We start from the raw sequence: 16,530 nt of genomic DNA on the forward strand, positions 1-16,530 counted from the left end.
GTTTGGTTTTGTTTAGCCTAGCTTGATTGGAGATTTCTTGGGCTAGGCCCAAAATACTTAGTCCGTTTCAGGGAGATAACCCTATTTCCTGTTGAAGGTTGTCTACCCAGTCCTCTTAAAATTATATATAAACGTAGCTTAATTTCTTAATTTTTAATGCCAAAAATACTCATAATTAGATTGCTCCATTAAAAATTAATATATATGGAACAATCTTAATTAGAATTCGTTTTTAAAACGTTTAAAACATAACAGTATACAAGAAGGGAGTTTTTAGAAAAATGTATCATATATGGACTTAAAAAACCCTTTTTTTTTTTTTTTTTTTTGGTAAATGACTTAAAAAACTTTCAAGAGAGGGGGGAAGCCCAATACTTTTGAACATAGGGATGAAAATAAGGTATGTCGCATCAATAAAAAAAATTAATCAGAAATTAATTATTTTTAGATATTTTTATAATTTATATTTTAATTTAATAATGTCAAAGCTATAATCTTAGCAACCACGTGCACCTCCAAATTCACCACAAATATCAGTGATGGTGTTTCTTCTTCTCTCCTAAAACCCCACGCGGTTACGCATCGGAAGCGCAAGAAGTGTATCGCTCAACCGCGCGAGGAGGAGCGGGAGGAGCAGCGCCAGCCTCCTTTCCCCTTTCCAATTAACGAGGAAACCCAAACGAAGATGCGAAGCCTAAAAGCCCTAGCGTTGGCTAGGCGGTCCCAACCCGCCTTGCGCCTTCTCTCCAACCCCCGTACCCTCTCCACCCAACCCAGCGCCGCCCAAGATGACCCTCTCCACAACGAAGTCAGTTTGCTGATGGGCCGCTCCTTTTTGTTTCGTTCCCTGTGCCCTTTTGATTCTCTCCTTGTAGCTCTGTTTCTATTTTTGCTAATGGCGATCGATTCCAGGTACTCGTGGAGGGCAAGGCGAGCGCAAGGGCAGCGATCCTTAACAGGCCATCTTCTCTGAATGCTCTCACGACGAACATGGTATTTGTTTCTCGAACCCCATTTTGTGATGGGTACTTTTTCCTTTTTTTTTTGTCCCCTTGCATGCAGTTGTGGTGTTTGAGTTTTTGACTTAATGAATGCGGAGTTAGATTTTGCTCAATAAAAGGTCATATATCAATGATGATTTTTGTTTAGGCGCGTCGGTTGAAGAAGCTGTATGAGTCGTGGGAAGATAATCCTGATATCGGGTTTGTCATAATGAAGGTAGGATCTCAGTTCGTTTGGATGCTAGGTTCCTCTTTTTATGTTGATTCGGGTTCGTTGTTCATTAAGAGAACTCATTTTCTCTAACAGTATGAGGAGAACTTAGATTTGGTTTTAATTTCTGAAGGGCAGTGGCAGAGCATTCTGTGCCGGGGGAGATGTTGTCACCCTGTACCGATTGCTCAATGAAGGTCAGTATCGCTTTTAGTTAATGGCTTGCTGTTCTGATTTGGATTGAAGGCTTTCTTTAATTTTACATTTATAATTGGTACATGTAGTGTGATATTTTTGTGCTTAATGTATATGGTTGTGTATATGAATTTGTAAGAATGCATCGAAAGGGACAGAGGATAATTCCAAGTATTGCTAGTTCTTTCTGCTAGAACTTGAACATTTCCAGAAGACTTGCATCTAGGAAACTCGTATAAGATTTTGGGGTATCACCAATTGAACAAAAATATTATGCAAAAACTTTTCATTTGTAATGTTTTAAACTAGTTTATGATCCATTTAGGAAGAGTAGGAAGATACGATGGCATGTACCCAAGTAGAGAGAAAAATTGGTACTGGGATTCAATTGATACCTTGCAGCACCTCAGGCTTTGCATCAATGATAATAAAATTGGGGCAGGGGGACCAAGAGAGAACACACTCTCTTCTTTTTTGGATGGGATAGATAAGATGGGGTGGTTTCTTTTGGTAGTGGAGACAAAGTAGAGAGGAAATTGACAAGAATAAGGTGATGAAGACTATTGAAACATCACCAAGATGAGAATAAGAAGGGAGAAGCAGAGAAAAGAGGAAAAGAAAAAGGAGATAGAGGATAGGAGGATAGTTATAAGGAGAAGAAATAGGAAGAAGTGAAGGAGAAGTAGAATAGAGTAGAAGAGGATGACGAATGATGATGATCTAGATTCATGTGGGAGCTGGAGGTTGTTAAATCATGGAGTTCAAAATGACCAAATGAGATATTAAAGTTCCACCTTGGAAGCTTTATTTAGCAGGACCAACATGTGATGATATCTATCGTTGTTTCCCTTAATGCCTTTAATACCATGCTGATTTGTTACCTCTGGGCCTGTTTTTCATGCCATACCTTAATAGGAGGCCAAGGTGACAAAGGTTTAAAAAATAATAAAATAAAACTTGTGCATTAAAATTAAAATTATTTGGCTGGTTGGGAAAAACAGCAACATAGACAGAAAACAAGAAGATGACTTATAAGGATATCTAAACTCATTCCTTGTACTTTGAAAGGTAGAGAGTATCAAGAGGGTAGTCTGACTGTTGGCTATAATCAATGAGGATACTATATAAGCACGATGTTCCCACAAAAAACAGGGTTTGGATCAGACCTGATAATAGAAGCTATTTATTAAGATAACATACATAGGGAAACTGTAAATGGAAAAAAAAAATAAAAGAGAAACTGATGCACTACTCAGAAAAGTTAAATTCCACTCATCAATCCCATGTAAAATATTTGTGAATAACGAAATGCATTAATATGATGGATGAAAACTTATTTGTGTACAGAACTAATTTTCTGCCTGTTTCTGATATTCCGTTGGTCCAAAATTTTAATTTTGTCTTATGCCATCTGTATAATTAACTGCTCAAAAGTCTAGTCCCTGAAAACTGACATTTCTCTTACATAGAGTATTATACATGACACCCACTACACATGTTGTTGCATGATTTTGATTTATATATTGTAGCTTTATTAGATCAATTGTGCATATCATTTGACTGTATTACAAGTTATTTTTAGTTGTGTGCAGGGAAGGTTGAAGATTGCAAGGATTTTTTCAGGAATCTATATATGTTCATTTACATTTTAGGCACATATTTGAAGCCTCATGTAAGTTTATAACTTTGTTAAACCTTCAGATGTTGGAAATGTGTTAATTAATCTGGACCTTGGAGTGTATTTTTTTTTTAAATTGATACACGATGGCCATGTTCACTGTAATTTTTTTGAAGATATTTACTGTAATAGTAATTAATTGAAATTACATTTAACCAGTTCTGTAGAATTCTCTTTATTGTAATAGTTGGACTGTGAGAAATACTCTCCCTGTTTTTTTTTTTATAATTATTTTGCTTGCATATATGTAAGGCTGTGTCTAACCATAGTCAGAGGATCCAGTTTTAAAATGATTTTTGACACCCAAGTATTAAATTATATTGTTTAAATTGAAATGACTTTCTATTCATACACGGTATCATTACTAGTGTGTACATCAAGAATTTAATTACAAAATTGACAATTTTTTCCTCTACTCAAGTGTGAAGTTGATTAGGCATTACTTGATTTTTGCTCTGTGCAAATAATTTTTTTTTTTCAAAGTTGTGAAAAAAATGCAATAGATTCTTATTTTTTTTTCTATGATAATTTAGTAACTCTATGAAAATAGGAAGAGGAGAATCAACTTATTATTATTATTTTTTTTGGTAGGATGGTTCATTCAAACAAATCTTGTATGAATACAACCAAGAGAATCAAAAAACAAAATATCCCAAAGCTGCTCTGGGATAACCCCCATCGCAGTCCAGAGGGTTTCTCCTGTGTGAGAATCAACTTATTAGCCCATGCAATTTTCCACATGCTTTGTTCTCTTGATTAAAAGTAGTAAAAATAAATAGGATCATCAATTATGAAAAAAGTTTTACATTTCAAATTCCTGTTTCCTGCTTTCTTTTGATATAGCAAGATGGCAATAGAAATTGTTTCCCAAGTAATTAGAATTTGAGATGAGAATAGTAGAGTTCAGCATGAACCATGACTTGACCACGTTGAAGTCAGGTATGCACATAATATTATTGTGGTTAGTTTTTATTTGCACAAGCATTAAATATGTTCATCGTCAATGCTTTATACTAGTGCATCTCTGGTTTTAGCTTGTATAGATGATAATATTTTGTACTTCCCTCGAAAACTGTTAATGATCATGGTGTTCCTCTTTAGAAGGAACTAGACATACTCATATGTGGTGGATCTATTATTCTTTTTTTCTTTCTTTCTTTCTAGAATATTTTTGCAGAAGACCTTTCTTACCCTTCTATAGCATTTATACTTATTTGACATAATCTTTTGACATATTGTTTAGAAATATTTCCTCTTTTATATTAAAAGTTGTTTGCTAGACATTTCATTTTTGCCTTTCATCAGTTTGGCTGCTATGCTAAGTTGTAGTTATCTTATTGTTTGAAGGTTGCCATTTTAGATGGTGTTACCATGGGGGGTGGAGCAGGAGTTTCAGTTCCTGGGGCATTTCGTATTGCAACTGATAAGACTGTATGAGTAATATACATCTGCTCCAAGAAATTGTAATGTTATATTATTTTCTTTTGTACTCAAATTGTCAACAAATAAGTAGACAAGTTTCAAGTATGTGATGTTATATAATTCTGGAAGCATGCTACATGACTGTTCCTTTGTCTGGTTAAATTGACATGCCTTATATCTGGGTGACTCCATGGACAAGCATATAGATGCTTATGTCACAAGCAAACAAAATGTTGTCTTAAAATGAAGGCTATAAATCTTTTGAGGTTTCTTATACAAGAAAATAAAATAGGCATAACAGTTTGTGCATTCTTTGGGGTACTAATTTTATATCCTTGACATCATGCCCAAAGGCCAATAGAAATCCTTTAATATTTAGTTAGTTCCTAGATAGACATTGTCAGTTTAGGCCTTGGGGAAAACTAACCTGATAAATGCCTTCAAGCAAGTAGTTTTGATAGGAGACCACCTAATTTCTTTACATGCAAAGTTAGCAAGACCCACGTATCATGTCTATTGGTATTTTTTCCCTTGTTGGACTTTGTGCTATTTCTTCATGTTGAGATCAAGCCATGTATTTCATTTCATTATCTCATTTAGCTAATCAGGCATATGACCATAAGTTTTCTGGTCTGTATACTGGACAGCATAACATATTATATTTCCAGGCAAAATTTAAAATCACCAAAATGGCATCACTAGTAAAGATGTGGCTACATCCACCTTTCCAGCCAAACTGATGTTTATGTAGCATGCAACAATTGATTAACAGTTAAATTGCCATGTTTCTGTCAGTAAATATTTTTATAGATTTTTCATTTGTTTTCATCAATATCTTGTCTGTCTTTGAATGGTCTCATGGCTTCAACCTTCTTATTCATTAAAATGGTATTATGCTGTTTCCTTATTCCAACAATTGTGGCAGGTAACAGTTATTTAAGGTATATGGTGAGAATCATTTGATAGACTTGTTGATTGACTTTGTATCAAAGGCCTACCATTTTTTTGTAGCCATAGAGGACTTTGTAATTAACTTGTACAAGTGATGTACATGTGAGAGTGAACTACTTCCAACTAAGGTCGACAATCTCGATACTGGGCACTATACTGGTACATTATGATTCGATACAGTATGGTCAGGGACATTATTTTCTCACTTTGTATGTCGGTACAGTGTGGTATAGATTGGTACATCTGGGCACACATCTCAGTACGTCTCAGGATGCCTCGGTACGGGGCGGTATGAGGCCTATACCTACTTGAACATGAGTTTTATGCCGGTTCTGACTTGGTACGGTATGGTATGCCCCATACTAGGTGTTTTGGGATGGTATGGAAATCTATGCTTCCAACACATTATTAAATTCAGCTTAAGCATATTTTTTAAACTTAGATTTTAGAGCAATGCATTCGTTACCTTGGTTTAGGTGCATGGTTTTTGTGAGAAATGGTTTAGCTTCATGTTGAATGTTATGCATTTGATATTATGCTTATTTGAGAATTAGTAGCTCAATGATGAACTGGAAATGGTTTTGTGCAGTATATACATTAAACTATCCTAGTTGTCTGCATGCTTTAAGATTATATGATTTTGTCATCTTTAGTTGAACATAGACTTTTGACATTTATTTAAATTACTTTAAGATTATATGATTAATTTCAGATCTTCGCCACTCCCGAAACTCAAATTGGCTTTCATCCTGATGCTGGGGCTTCCTTTTACCTGTCACATCTAACTGGTCATGTAGGTAAGTCCTTGGGATGAAATTTGCTGCACTTGCTTATAACTTAAAAGTTCATGAAGAAACTATTACTGTAGTTCACTTCCTAAAGGTACCATCATTTGTCATTGTCGGTTATTGCTTGATATTTGAAGTTTGCACAAGCTTCATGTGGATGCCCTTTTTGTCACTATGATATATTAATTCGATGAAAGTTAAATGATAGTGTAAGATTTCAAGTCCTACTTATGATGTGGCCGGAGACTTAATAAGATATGTATTTCATTTCATAACTCTTACATTTTCTGATGAATGGAATGCTTTTGACACTCCAATTAACAAATCCAGTGTAGCAATTTTACTTAAGCCTGCTAAGTAACAAATTCATATTCCTTTCTCTCTTAAAAAGGTTCCTTGTGTCAGTCCATCTTTTTGTAACCAAAATCACTTCTTTATTCTTTACTCTGATCCTACTTGTGGTATAAGCTGGATTATATGTACAATCTCCTCACCGGATATCAACATGTTGCTAGCATTATTGTTACCATCCAATGGGATTATGGTTGACATTGATTTCTCACTTGGGTACAACTTCTGGAAAATGTTTCATCCCTCGTCTCGCAAGTCCAAGAGCTATTCCTTCTTGTAATCCAAAAACTTTGGGTGTATGATTCATTTTTCTTTTTAACAGTGTTTATCCTGAAAACTCTTAATCCTTGGCCACAGACTGCCAATGACTTTGACTTCTTACTGTGCAAACTTCTAAAGTATCAATTGGTACTTGGCAAAGCTTGAAATCTATGTAGCCTTGCCATCATATACTATAGCAATACACAAATATACACTAATAAAAAAAAATTAATTGTCATATATAGATGATTTCAACCAGCCTTATAAAGATGAACAGACATGTTCTGCGCACTCAGAATACGCGATTGTTTTTTATAAACATATCATCACAGTGCATCATGTTGGACGTGTTCTTACTGAAAAACATCACTGGAAATGTGCAAACCACCATAGCAGTAGCTCTCAACTAATGCACATTTTTGTACTTGCTATTCTATAAATTTTAGGTTAATCACTATATCTAATGTTATATGGTGTGATAAAGAACGATAATAACTGATGGTATGTCTGTACATGTTATAATATTTGACGACCTTAAATATATGGCAGGTTATAAACAATGTTTTGAAGCATGAGTTGAGGGTTATTCCAAGTATTATTGACAACATACTATATATTGCATGATAAATTCTAGAGAACTTGTGATTTATTATTTAGAAAATATATTCATGTTTCTGTTTTTTTCTCAATTAATGTAAATTTATGTATTTCGGTAGTTCCCACACATAGTAAATGATTAGACTAATCTTTGTTTTAACATGAAGTGGTCTATCAATCCTCATCCAAGATGAATCTCTGCCTTAAGATGCATTTCTTGTTCCCATTGTCATATGCGTCCATGTGTTTATGCAGATGTTATTAAAGCATGCACAGTGGATCGATATTAAGAATTCATCTGATGTGCATGCTGGTGAGACACAATCACCTTGCACCATGGTGACTAGTTTTGCATTCAAGGAATCTATTTTCGTATTTATATTCTCTTTCATAACACTTTCAAAACCTAACATTTCATTTTACTAGGGCTAGCAAATGAGCAAGCCATTTGCGAGCTGGCTCAAGGCATGCTTGAAATTTGGCTTGCTCAGTTTGGAAACAGGGGGAGCTAGATTTAAGTTTAACTTGCTCAAGATCAGCTCGAATTAGCTTGAAATATAAATAGTATATAATGTATTATTATTTTAATTATGATTATATATACAAATAATTTTTCCCTATAAATTAATATATGTTATATAGAATAGCATATATTTTAATTTTAAAATTAAAATATAATTAAGCTTATTACTCCAAAATATATAAATAAATTATTATTATTATCATTATTTACTTTATCTCTTAAACAAGCTGTTCGTGAGTAGCTTGAGCTTCGCTCAATTATAAAATGAGCCAAGCTAGAGTAGGCCTTGCATGGCTCATGTTCGACTTTTTTGCACCCTTACATTTCACATTGTTTATCTATTGCTTTTAATGACTGTCTTAACTAGTGTTTCTGTTTCAGCATACTTGTTGCTTTTCTTTTCTCATCGCTATTGTGCAAAATGGTTCTTATTTATGCCTGTATTCATTTTGCAGGGGAATATCTGGCTCTAACTGGTGAAAGGCTCAATGGGATAGACATGCTTGCAGTTGGCCTTGCTACTCATTATTCAATGAGTGCTGTTGGTTCTTTCAGTCCCTACTCTATTTTGAAACTCTACCTCTAGAATTTTTACAATAGCAATATCTTCTTTCACCTCCATATTAATGCTCTCTTTCTTTTTTCTTTTTAACAGAGGCTTAATTGGATTGATGAGAGGCTTGCTAAGTTGGTTACTGATGATCCTTCTGTCATAGACTCTTCTCTTGCACAATATGGTGATATCGTGTATCCAGATAAAAAGAGCATTTTTCACAGGTGACATTCATATTTTAAATTCTTTGCAGTTCTTTATTAGATCAAGTTAATGATCATTAGCCACAAACGTTGCTACCAGGTAGAACACATTTACAAATGCTGATTTTGAAGTTGAATCAATAATATGTTACTTTATTTTCCTCTTTAAACACTAAAAGTTTGGTGTTAGAAATAGAGAGAAGAAATTTAAGATGACAGATGTAGATGTTCTGCAAGGTATATAAAGTTTGTCTGTTTCTACTATGTATCATAATGTCCTTGTTCTCATGATTTTAGCACACCAAACTTTATACTGAAAAGACCAAAACCCAGAAAATATTATTGATTCTGCCTACTGATTATTAAAGAAACTTCTCACAAGTTCATTTCTTTTTTCTTTTTTTTTTTCTTTTTTTTTTGCAATGGTCTTCACTTTATCAACATACTTTGTGAAGCCACATATAAACCCAAAATTATTGCTTCATAGATTCCATAATTTGTGTAATCGAACTTGATTACAGTTGGGCCTGTGGAGTTTCAACTTAAAAAATTTTGGCAGTTTAAATACTTTCCTCCAAGTTCTGTAGTTTTGGTTGCAAAAAGGGTAAAGAAAAAAGAACAAAATTGGGATTAAATTGAAAGAAGCCAAGCTATTATATAGCATTTTGGGACCGAATCATTCAAAAATTCATTATGTATAACAGCTTTGAACCTCTCAGCGCCTCATGTATAATTGAAATCTATTTCTGAAAAATTTTGAGTACGACATGCAAAAATTCTGAATCTGATTGGTTTATTCTCATATATATTTTTTTTGAGGTTTTCTGGCCATTTAATTAAATGCATTCAGTTATGAAACATTTATTTGTGTCAAGTAAAAACATGCCTATTGTTGTAGAGATGATGTTTACTATTTGGTTGTTCACACTAGTCTCTTTAAGGTAGTGTAATAGTGTTCTATAATTATATGATAAATCTTGTATAATGGCTTATGCCTGAACCCTGCCTAAACTAACTGAAACACGAAAATGTGTTTTCCCCTGTTTGGCCAGGCTAAAACCATTATGTCTCTCAGCCAAAATGGATCAGTTTCGGCTGAAATTTTGATCCTTCTGAATTATTTGCTTTTCTCTTTATGGATCAATTTCTCAAGTTAGGAATAGCATCTTTGACATTCTTTCTGTGGATATAAACTAATTCTCCGATGTTGCATTTATGAATAAATCTGTAACTTCTTTATGTATTTATGACTTTCACTCCAGACTACTTTGTGCATTTTTAAACATCACGCTTATTCTTGTATCACAATACTTTTACATTTTGTACTGATTTAAGTTCTTTTTATTTATCAAACTAGTAGCCTGACCTAATTTCTATTATGAATGAAGACAATTTCTACTTCACCCTTTTAACTTGGTGAAACAACAAGTCGTGTCCGCACTTTGATTTGTCTGAACAAATTCCTTTGGCAGAGTCTTCATTCAATGCTTTCGGAAATAATTTATCATCCGTCTTGCTTTAGCTTCCTCATCGATCCCAAAAAACATGCTATTCTACTTCAACACATTCATTTGTATGCCTCTGGTTTTTCTTCTCTCCCTTGCGATTGCTGGTTTGTAGATTTCTTTATTGCCTTTTATATGGTTCAGTCCATCCAGCTGATTCAAGATTTATGAGATTAGTCTTCAATCATCTTGAATAGCACTAAGGGAATGTAAACAGTAAAATACTTCCAGGTCCTCAGGTGATTATTGTTAAAATAGAATATGTTGCCTATTTTTATATCACCCAAGAGTACAATTAAACAAATCTTGTTGACATATCCCCTTCAGTTTTGTTGGTTCAAAAAAGGAGTCCTAATTCTTGAATATTTTCATATTATTTGTTCTTTTGCCTGTAGCCTAAACTCGTGTCAACTCTGTACCTACACCCACATCTTGATGAGCTTATTCTGGATTCTTGTACCTACACCCACTTCTTGACACATTACATTTTCTAACTTAGTCATTGATGACATGTTATTACAAAAATGGACCTTGGTTCAGATAGTATTTTCCTGAATTTTTGAATATTTATACTATCTTATTTTGCTTGAAATAAAATAACTAAATTCGCTTATAGTGAAAATGTACCCACAAAGTTCATGGCTTTTATCTTTAAAAGGAATCAAATAACTGCAGAAACACTGCCACTTCCTAAAAATTTTGAAGAGCTCTTCTTCCATGCTGCTGAAACCAATCCTAGTTTGGACTATAACTTTCAGATTTTATCAGCTACTTGTTTGAGAATTTCAGGCATGTAAAAAAGGCTCATATTCTAGTTCAGACTGCTTGACCCAAACCTTTGAAGGGACAACTCACAGACTAAAAGATGATCAAGACTCTTGGATTTCTGATATAAAACAAAATAAATGAGATCAAAGGAAACCCTTTTCCTTTCACTTTGTCTGTTGATAGTTTCTGATGCAGAGACATCCTTATAAAGAAAGCATCCATGAATAACTTGCTTGTGAAAAATTTAATTGGGAGTAAGCATGGACTGCTCTGTCTTCATAGTATAAAATTTAGCAACCATCTGTGTAAGGGCCTGTTTGGATGTCTGGGCCCAAAATCGCATGGGATTTGTTGGTTGGGCCAAAACAACCCGCTAAGTCAGGTTGATGAGGTCCTTTTTTCTACCTATGGGATTCGGGCTGGCTTGCTCCAATAGTTTTTTGGGTTTTTATAGATATAGGCCTAACCCAGTCTGACTTAGCTGGCTGTCTTGGCCTAACCTACAAATTCCATGGGATTTTGGGCCCAGACATCAAAACAGGCCCTAAGTTGATATTTTCATCCTGAACAGTTAAAGGGCATTGAGAAGTCTCTACTACTATTGACAATGAGTTTGGCTACCTTGTAGTTCTTGCTTTGAAGACATAAATTGTTTTCCTTACCATACAAGCACTTATCTGACCTTTGTGTGTGTGGGAAGAAAAAAGAATGTTGGATACCATATCTAGTATGTTGACTTTGTGGTGTATTTTGTTCAGGCTAGAGGTCATCGATAAATGTTTTGGCCGTGATACGGTTGAGGAAATTGTGGATGCTTTGGTGAGTGTTCCTGTTTTATATATTAATCTCCACAAACTATTGACAACTTATGCAAGTGTCATGTTGCTCTTATCATCATATTTTAGTTTATTAATTGAGACATGAAAACAAAAGTATGATGAATACAACCATGCTAATGAATCTTAGAATATTGGGATCACGATTAGAGTTCTATTACAGCATCCATTTTTTATAGGTCTTACTTTCCATCAAGGTTTGCATACCACACTGAACTGCATGATTGGGGGCCTACCAAACTGTATCAAGGGCGAATTGGCATGGTTTCGCTCCTCAGTTCAAAAAATCCAGTTAGGGAGGGGGAGATGGAGAAGGGGAGAGAGGAAAAGAGAGAGAGGGATGCGGCTCTCCCTTTGTTGGTATGGCCTGCAAAGACATGCATGGTACCATATGATATTGTACCATCTGGTAACCCGTATGAGTCCTAGTACCAGTACAACCAACCTTGCTTTCTATCTTTGTGATATGTATTTTCTCTATCAGCCTTCCTTTCTGGGTATTCTTAGCACCCTTTGAGTGACATGCTTGAACTCAGATGTTGTCTTTTTGCACAAACGAAACCAACTCATTGTTTCTCTGGTACTGTCTTTTTTGAGAAGATTCTCTGGTACTTTATCAAATTTCCTTAACATTTACTTAGCCTTTTTTGGAAATGAACTTTTTGACTGTATAACTGCCTGGGTTTGTTCTCATCATGGAAACATTCTCATTTCTGCCTTGTTCCTTTGTGCATGATGTGACATGCCTACTGATTCTGTGCTAGCAAAGTGAATTTAGTGCCCTTTGATTCCCTCAAAAGCAAACAACTTTTGCCAAGTCCTTCGGAAATTCCTGGAAGAAAATATGTTCTCAGCTTCTCATAACTCATTTGGAAGATTAGCCAAGCTTCAACCAAAGTCTTTCTGGTAGTCGCTCACACAAAGTTGAAGCTAGAGAATAGGAAATTACAGCGTGTTTGTATGCACCTAAGATGCAACAGTCCTCTTGTTGTGCCACATAAAAATTATTTTTTAAGTATCATCACTCTCTCTTTCATTACTTTCTTTGTACATGTAACAGGAAAGTGAGGCAGCTAGATTAAATCAGGATTGGTGTACATCTGCACTTAAGAAACTCAAAGAAGCTTCTCCTTTGAGTTTAAAAGTTACCCTGAGATCTGTAAGCATCTTGAGCACCTTGTTAGTTGCTTCTTTATTGTGACATGCCTGCTGATAATGCTAGCGGCTGCTGAGTAGATACGGGAAGGTAGATTTCAGACTCTGGATGAATGCCTTGTTCGTGAATATCGTATGTCTCTTCATGGTATCTCGAAACAGTTTTCTCATGAATTCTGTGAGGTATTTGGAACTATTCATCTTCATGAAAAATGATATAGTTTGTTCTTTGAAATTACTGACGTATGATTCTGTAGGGTGTTCGAGCACAATTAGTTGATAAAGACTTGGCTCCAAAGGTACGAACTTTGATTCCTTGATCTATTGATTTGTTTATTGTAGTTGATAGGTATGTTTCTGATTTAAATCTGATGCAGTGGGATCCTCCGACTCTGGAACAAGTTCCACATGACATGGTTGACTACTACTTCTCACCTCTTGGTGAGTTCGAGCCTGAACTAAAGCTACCCACCCATCTGCGAGAAGCTTTTATCTAATTGTAGGTGGTGGACGTTGGCTCGTCATACATCTCCTTGCGGAGTTGGGAGCAGATAATTTTTTTTTCAGTGTCAGTTCAGAAAATGTTGTATTATAACCACACTGCTGTGCTGATGACAATCTTGATCCTTAAGATATAGTTGGCATCAGAGCATTATCATTATTAGATTTCAGCATGTGCAGAGGCATGGTTTACACAAGGGGCATTTGATGGCTGCCTGTGATCCCATCAATTAAGATCTTTTTGCAGTAGATTTGATAATTACAATCCAATTTTAGTTTCTACCTCTTTTATGGTCATTTATTAGGGAGGAGTGTATGTTGGGCCTGTCTCTAATGCTTTGTATTGGGATATATTGATGCATGGCCCAAGGGATGGGTCTCATCACCTTGTAGGCAGAGGCTCTAAGGAATTTGCTCATAATATTGTTAATTTTTCTGCATGAATTTCCAAGCATATAATAATGAGGCAAGGTGCATGACAAGCATCTGAGGCTGCTGGCAGAGTGGTGAAGTGTTGGTGCATTCTGTTCGGGAATATCTCAAGGCCCTGTGCATTTGGTTCAGAAATGCCTGGCAACCGAATTCCTTTTGCAAATATATGCTGCGTATATTCAGGAAAAATGTATTTACGTGCAGCTGTCAGCTGGTTTGGCTGACTTGATTGCCTCTCAACGCAGTGTACTTTGGTAGAGACTTAAACCATTGATGTGTTACTTGCATGACTGTATCTGTCAGCAAATCTTGCTCTCCACTTGATTAGGTGTCTGATCCATATGCAAGGGTGTCTTCGTGTGTATCCATCGGTTCTAGGTGTCAGTCTCGGCCCTCCAGGCTTCTATAACAAAACCGACTCAAGGACCAAAGCAGGTCTTCTCTTCCTGTGTAGTGAATCGAAGTTTCACGCGTAATTGAGAACGATCAGGCGTTAAATACTTATCCCCCTTTGGATCGTGTTTGTAACTATGCCTTCCTCGACAGCGCCAGTCTTTGTTGCAGAAGAAGAAGCTGTGAGGCGTTATTTTGCATGGAAATAAAAATTACGTATGGCCTCGTTCACCTTGGTAAAGGACTAACGGAGAGGAAGTACAAGACGCAAGGATGACTCATTTCTCCACAAGCACTTCTTGGCTAGAGTTCACCAGGTTTCAGGTAAAACATTACAACCATCCAAGAGTACTATGGACAGCGATGGCTTCATTCTGCTTTTCTAGAGCAGACAACGATTACCTGGTTTCAGCCTTTATAATTTTGAGAAATTTTTTGTGCACCGTGGGTGGTGCGAAAAATTCAATATAAAATGTACTGTTTTATGTGATTAAATCATACGGCTATCATTTTTCAATATATATTTAATATTTATAATTCTATTTTTTATTTAAAAATTTTATATGATAAAAATATTTTTGCTCTTTAAACAAATTATAATATCGATATAATATATTTTTTATATGCAGATATCATAATATGATCTAAAAAATTATGATATCCTATGACATATTATGATATTCTGCATCAAATTATGACTTTCTGCATGTATGACATCATAATATAATCCAGAACATCATAATATAGAAGATTATTTTTGTTCAACTATTTTCTAACGGTATTTAATGGTTGCAGTTTTATTTTTTTGTTTGAAAATTTTGAATGAAAAAATATTTTTATTTTTTGAAAAAAAATTATGACATTCTGTAGTAATACCTTGCATCTTCTAACACGTAGGATATCATAATATATATATATATATATATATATATATATATATATATTATATATATATGTATGTTGTGTGTGTAAGATATCATAATTTTTTATAAAAAATAAAAATATTTCATCATTTAAAATTTTTAAATTAAAAAATAAAATTATATATATTAAATATATGTTAAAAAATAATGACTATACCAACGGTGCATCCTACGCATATTTTTTGCTCCACATCATATTTTTTATGCCCCCGTGACTCACAAAGAATTTTGCTTATAATTTATTCTGCTCTCGCGTAGATAATAATGGTTTTTGAAGGCAGTCTATTACCTAAATAATATTAAAAAAATTATTTACAAAATAATGCATCTTTAAATTTATTTACAAAATTAATGTAAAATCATAAAACGTCATTTGAAATGGTATTTTTTTTATAAAAATATCATTTCAAATGGCATTTCTTCGAGTCCACGTCATCTCCCTCCATCCCTATGGAATCAAAAGATCACTAAAAAAAAAAAAAAAAATATTATTTATAATGGTGTTTTTGAAAATGTCATTTCAAATAGCGTTTTCAAATAAAGCGCCATTTGAAATGGCATTTTCAAAGCCCCTTCAATGGCCAAAAAAAAAAATAGAAAATCAATCCGTATCATCCCGTACCGAACGTACTGGTACCGTACGATCTATACCGATATCATACCGCATCGTACCGAGCGATTGGTGCCTGCACCATACCGTACAGGTGCCGTGTTGACCTGTACTGGTCCATACCGCACCATACCGAGATGTACCAGTGCGTCCGGTTCATATTATTTGCCGAAAAATCGACCTAAACCTTGCTGGTTTCCCACCGATACGGTATAGTACAGCTGTACCGATCGATTTGGACCGGTACGGAATACATGCATCTAGTTGTAGCCCCAGTAGACTTGGGCCGACACAATCATCCCATCATTTTTATCAACTTGGAATCCTCGTCTCACCATGATTCAGAATGCTTTTTTCATCAAAATCATCGTAGTCCTTCATCATCCAATTGTCAGGCTTCAATCTTTCATCGAAATAAACTCTCACCATCTGCTCCGTGATGCACACGTAAAACTGTATCACACCCTCAATGAAAGAAGATGAGAAGAGAGAGCAAATGAAAGCAAGCGTACAGACGGAGAGAGAGGTGTGAATATCAGATGCCATTCTATTACAGTCCTCCTTCATAAACAACTGACTTGTCTGATTTAGCTTATTTTTACTATTTCAAAAGATGTAATTAAATTACTCAACATATTATTATTATTTGTATTATAATTTTTATGGTCCTTTT

At 34.9% G+C, this 16,530-nt stretch overlaps 1 protein-coding gene across 1 annotated transcript; it reads left to right on the forward strand.

The window, feature by feature from the left end:
- Positions 1 to 523: 523 nt before the first annotated feature.
- LOC105043600 (small ribosomal subunit protein mS47) lies at positions 524 to 13,781 on the forward strand. The gene is made up of 14 exons (XM_010921183.4): positions 524 to 808; positions 913 to 993; positions 1,150 to 1,218; positions 1,346 to 1,409; positions 3,000 to 3,079; positions 4,433 to 4,516; positions 6,171 to 6,255; positions 8,434 to 8,519; positions 8,634 to 8,755; positions 11,766 to 11,826; positions 12,904 to 13,002; positions 13,080 to 13,181; positions 13,256 to 13,297; positions 13,376 to 13,781. Exons 1-14 carry the CDS (start codon positions 686 to 688, stop codon positions 13,493 to 13,495), a joined length of 1,218 nt encoding a protein of 405 aa, XP_010919485.1. The 5' UTR covers positions 524 to 685; the 3' UTR covers positions 13,496 to 13,781.
- Positions 13,782 to 16,530: the final 2,749 nt, after the last annotated feature.

Source organism: Elaeis guineensis, chromosome 4 (genome assembly GCF_000442705.2).
Source record: "Elaeis guineensis isolate ETL-2024a chromosome 4, EG11, whole genome shotgun sequence".
Lineage (NCBI taxonomy): Eukaryota > Viridiplantae > Streptophyta > Magnoliopsida > Arecales > Arecaceae > Elaeis > Elaeis guineensis.

Coding starts and splice junctions, on each gene's coding strand:
- LOC105043600 (XM_010921183.4), top strand. CDS start 686: ATGCGAAGCCTAAAAGCCCTAGCGTTGGCTAGGCGGTCCCAACCCGCC. Junction 1,410..2,999: donor GTACCGATTGCTCAATGAAG/GTCAGTATCGCT, acceptor AGTTGTGTGCAG/GGAAGGTTGAAGATTGCAAG. Junction 13,298..13,375: donor ATAAAGACTTGGCTCCAAAG/GTACGAACTTTG, acceptor AATCTGATGCAG/TGGGATCCTCCGACTCTGGA.